The sequence below is a fragment of the Sinocyclocheilus anshuiensis genome, unplaced genomic scaffold, assembly GCF_001515605.1.
Source record: "Sinocyclocheilus anshuiensis isolate Anshui unplaced genomic scaffold, SAMN03320099.WGS_v1.1 scaffold745, whole genome shotgun sequence".
NCBI classification, from domain to species: domain Eukaryota; kingdom Metazoa; phylum Chordata; class Actinopteri; order Cypriniformes; family Cyprinidae; genus Sinocyclocheilus; species Sinocyclocheilus anshuiensis.
In genome coordinates, this window is record NW_015540128.1 from 882,896 (window position 1) to 887,832 (window position 4,937).

Sequence of the window (4,937 nt, forward strand, 5' to 3'; positions counted from 1 at the left end):
ATCCTTCCAGTTCTAGTTTTGTTCTCATCTGATAGTGTCAGTGCAGTTAAATTGATAACATTACTGCATATTAACATGCATGTGAATGCTCCGTAATCAAACTGTCCGTCTCTTTATTTCAGAAACGTGTTCACACTCTCGTGTTTTGCTGGCTCGGTGTGTTGTAGTCCTGAAGTAAAAACATCTCTGTGTTTCTCATTTATTGAGTCTCTCTAAATGAACCGGTGTGAAGTAGCAGGATTTTCCTAACGAGAATCGGAGGACTTTTACAGTTTCTGTCAGCAGCAGGTGTTTCTCATTTGTTTCCACTCAGCAAATACTCACGCGCCCATGATTGAGAAGTTTGTTGTTCAGCTGGGAAACTCTACCTCCTCAGATTTATCGTCTCTGATTATTATCATTTTTTTTATATTTTGTTTGTTTGTTTTGAATGACCGCCCTTCATACTGCACAGTGTGTGTAAGTGCTGTTCTCAGTTATTTATTATATGATCCAGATGCCAAGTACAGATGTTTTATTAGACATATTTGCCATTTACACTTTAAACTTAACTTCTGCAGTGTGTGCTTGGCTGGTTATGTTTCATCAGCATTAAATATAAAGTTTCCAGAAGGGTTTTCTTCATGCAGTCATGTTTGTGAGTTTGTGATTGATGTGTGTGTGTGAAAGCATATATTTGCTCCCGCTGAAGCTCTTTAATGGCCATCATTCCCTGCTATTGTTCTGTCCTGTGGTCTTTGACAGGCACTCAGGGATTGTTTGTGTGTCGGCTCCATTAGCATGTGTGTGTGAGTAATTACAGCCGCTATTGTTCCTCTTAACGTGCTAATACATGAGTATCAGAGAGGTGTGAACTGAATCAAACAGCGTGTTAATCTGGTGTTAGTGTGTCAGGCTGTGATGCACAGGAGCGCGATCAGTTATGATGCTGTACTGGCTGAGGTTTTGAAGTTCATAGTAAACAGAACACTGTAAAAATTATTTTTTTGAACTTCTAAACCAAGATTATTGGAGTATGTTTTACAAAAAATATATATATATATTTTTTTTTTATTTAGTTTTTATTAATTATATATATATATAATTTGTTATTTTTAATTAATTAATTAATTTATTAATTTCATATTTATATTATGTAACATTTATTTTTTATAAAATAAAATAAAATAATAAAAAATTAAACTTAATAAAATTTTTGGTACCAAGTCATAATAAGCAGGATAATGTATAGTGAACTGGCCATCGTCACAAAATAAAACCCTTACATATAGACCTTTGTCACAGCAAGACATAACCAACCAATTTTGTCCTGAAACAAGTAACTACACTGTATCTTCTAATTTTCCCTCTATACTTTGGGGAAAAGTAGATTATATGCATCTCAGTCTCATACAAGTATTTAATATTGAAAAAAATGCAATCTGAAGCGACTGAACTCTGTTCTGGCAGGCTGATTACATTAAGGCATATGGAGGGTGGGGTCTGAGGGAGACCAGGGAGCAGTTGCACAAAGCCACACACATTCAGCATCCTGGCCAAGGCTCTGTCATTGCCATGGGCTAAAAGGCTAGGCAATGAAATTAGCCAGAGTGACAGTTTGGAGCAGGCCCCCTGCTCTCCCACAAAAGCAAAATCCCCAGTGGAGACCATTAATATTTCTTAAGTTCGTCCAGCATGACAGGTTTTTTTTTATTTAGTTTTTATTAATTATATATATATATAATTTGTTATTTTTAATTAATTAATTAATTTATTAATTTCATATTTATATTATGTAACATTTATTTTTTATAAAATAAAATAAAATAATAAAAAATTAAACTTGTCAATTTCAGTCTTCTTCAAAATATCACATTTAATTCATTGTTACTTGCCGTTTCTTTGTAATTATTTGTGAAATTTACTAGGAATGAATTTGATAATTGCTTATATTTTCTCAGTGCGTGTTCACCAGCTGAATGTATGGAAGCCCATTTCCTCAATGAATAAAAAACTTTCTCAAAATCCTGAGAAGTCCGAATTGTGAGTTGATATCTCAGAATTCTGACTTTTTATTGTACTTTTGTGAAGAAAAGTCTGAATTATGATAAAAAAAATCGCAATTCAGATTTTTTTTATTCTGTGTCAGAAACAGACTTCCATACTAATGCAAAGCTCTGCTTATGGATTTTTTTTGTTCAGATTTTCCCCAGATTACAGTTCTTTCAGCTGCTTTCACACAAAGTCACACAGTTTCTGAAAGCTGACACTCAAACAGCAGAAGCACACACCAAATCTACAAAACCATACACTAATTCCCAGCCTTTGACTCGGTTTTCAGTTTCAGAAAACACTTTTTGCAAAACACAACACACACTTCTCTATGCAACACACACAAATCTAACAGGAATTAATATTATGGCAAAGATGTTTGCTTTTGAGATGTGTTTGTGATGTTCTGAATGCAGCACTTCATTTTGCAAGAGATGTGAGGCATTTTGCATTTTGTGTGCAATTCTTGGATTTGTGTGTAAAGTTTTGAAAAAAAAGAGGCAAAGTTTTGAAAATGTGTGTAAGCAGCTGAAAAAAAACAAACTAATATTTCTTATTTGTCCTGCTGAGCGTCTCAGTGTTTTGTACTGTTTCTCAGCCGCTGAGGGTTTAATCTCAGAGCAGATGCTGGTGGATTCACACTGCTGACTGCTGACCGAAGCACTTTAACACCAGCACCAGAGCTCCAAACACTCGTGTGTGTGTTGTGAGTACATGTAGAGTTACGACCGCTGATGTAATCGCACTCCCACAGTCCCCTCCTGCAGCAGATGAAAGACTCTGCTGTCAAACTCTCTTTCACGCCGGCGGTCTCTCGCTCTCTGAAGTCTCTCGCGGCTCTCTGACCGATCCACAGAGAGAATCTCGCCAGCACCGTATTGTTGAGCTGTTGTTCTCGGAGGGTCTCATGTGTGAAAGCGTTTGCTCGCGGCCTGCGCCCCTGCATTGTGTACTTTTTGTCCCGGCTGAGAGAGAATTCCACGCGCTTTCAGGGTCATTTACACCCAAAGAGTGTTTGTCTTTGAGGATGGAGCTCTTTGTGTGTGTGTGAGTATGTGTGTGTGTGTGTGTGAGTATGTGTGTGTGTGTGTGTGTGAGAGTATTGTGTGTGTCTGTGTGTGTGTGTTTGTGTGTGTATGTGTGTATATGTGTGAGTGTGTGTGTGTGTGTTACTGACGTTGCAGATCTCGCTGTTGTGTGTGTCTGTGTATATGTGTGTGTCTGAGAGAGAGAGGGTGTGTGTGTGTGAGTATGTGAGTGTGTATATGTGTGTGTCTGAGAGAGAGTGTGTGTGTGTGTGTGTGAATATGTGTGTGTCTGAGAGAGGGAGTGTGTGTGTGTGTGTGTGTGTGTGAGTATGTGAGTGTGTGTGTGTGTGAGAGTGTGTGTGTGAGAGAGAGTGTGTGTGTGTGTGTGTGTGTGTGTGTGTGTGTGTGTGTGTGTGTGCTCACTGACCTCATAAAAACTACACACACACTCTCACAGTGAGTGAGAGAGCACCATTGCTTCCAACTAAAATACAAATCAATAATAACGCTTAATTCGGGATCCATTGGTGAGCAAGTGACATTTCTCCAAATCTGATGAAGAAACAGACTCATCTTAATCTTGGCTGGCCTGAGGGTGAGCACATTTACCGCAGATTTTCATTTTTGGGTGAACTATTCCTTTAATACAAGCACCTTTAGAGTATTGAACATGTAAATAAATTGAGTCAGTGTCACTTTAGAATTAGAAGTGCAACTTTAATTTCTACTGTAAAGCAGCTCTCCAGTGTGTTCATGTTTTTACTGGCGTCTGCCCTCAGCGACGGAGCAGAAGATTTCCGCATCACAGAAGGCGGAGCCTCAGAGCCACACCCACCTGTTATGCAATCACCACAAACCAATGGAAGTTTGAAGGTGTTTACCAGCCGGAGAGAACTGATTTCATTTGCAATGCTTCATGTTTGTTTTTCAATCGGGCTTTTATTATCTGTCTTCATTCATGCAACCTTCGTCTTTTTGTTTCTTTCTCTTTACTTTTGTAAACACTTTTGAAGACATTTTTAGCAATCAAACCTTAATTAATTTTAGAGTTTTTATCTAAAACCTTTTATAGTAGCACTTGTATTGTATTTCAACTCGTTTCTCGCCGTGACAATAGCCAACGAAGCTGGTGTGGCATTAAAACCCCAACCAACCGAGCAGCTCTTTACCGCTGTGCACGTTCTGTTTCTCACACTCTTCTGACTCTTCTCTTTTCCCAGCGTTTGCCAGAACTCCTCTGTGAAATTCCTCATGCACAGGATGGTTTCCCTCCCTCACAATCACACAGATGCGGATGCATTCAGAAGCAACTCCGTTTCAAATATGTTTAGAATCTGCTCCCATCACACGTGTGTGTGTGTGTGTGTGTGTGTGTGTGTGTGTGTGTTTACAGTCTCAGATCCTCATCACACAAACACACACATACTCACTCATAGCCAGTCAATGTAACTAAATCAGGAAATACATGAACAGCTCAAACTAGATTTTTAAATTTTGTGAGGAAACCGAGAGTGATGTCTGCCTGAAATCACCAGCATCTACAGAGTCAAGCGTGAACAACCGAAGAACAGACCCAACGTTCAATGAGAAATAAAGATAAAACAAGGACAAAGCAGAGGACGTGTTTGCTGCTTCAATAACTGAAAGCACTGTATGAAACTCAGATATTACAGTGAGATTGTGTTTCTGCAGGGGAAAGTGTGTGTCTCAGGCTTGTTTAGGGGAAACTGTGGTCTCACACACTGAAACGTCCCTGAATTTCCAAGTCGTCATTTCCCGTGTCACACAAACCTGTAGCATGCCATCACAGGAGTAATTAAAAACCTGTGTGTGTGTGTGTGTGTGTGTAAGTGAGTGAGTGAGTGCGTGCGTGCGTGG

The 4,937-nt window shown here is 39.0% G+C and overlaps 1 protein-coding gene across 1 annotated transcript in view; it reads left to right on the plus strand.

Moving 5' to 3' along the window:
- Positions 1-330: 330 nt before the first annotated feature.
- Positions 331-4,937, plus strand: part of LOC107687261 (metalloprotease TIKI1-like) — a 46,626-nt gene continuing 42,019 nt past the window's right edge. The window contains exon 1 of the mRNA XM_016484515.1: positions 331-459. Coding sequence (XP_016340001.1) covers positions 331-459 — 129 coding nt within the window. The remainder of the gene's footprint in view (positions 460-4,937) is intronic.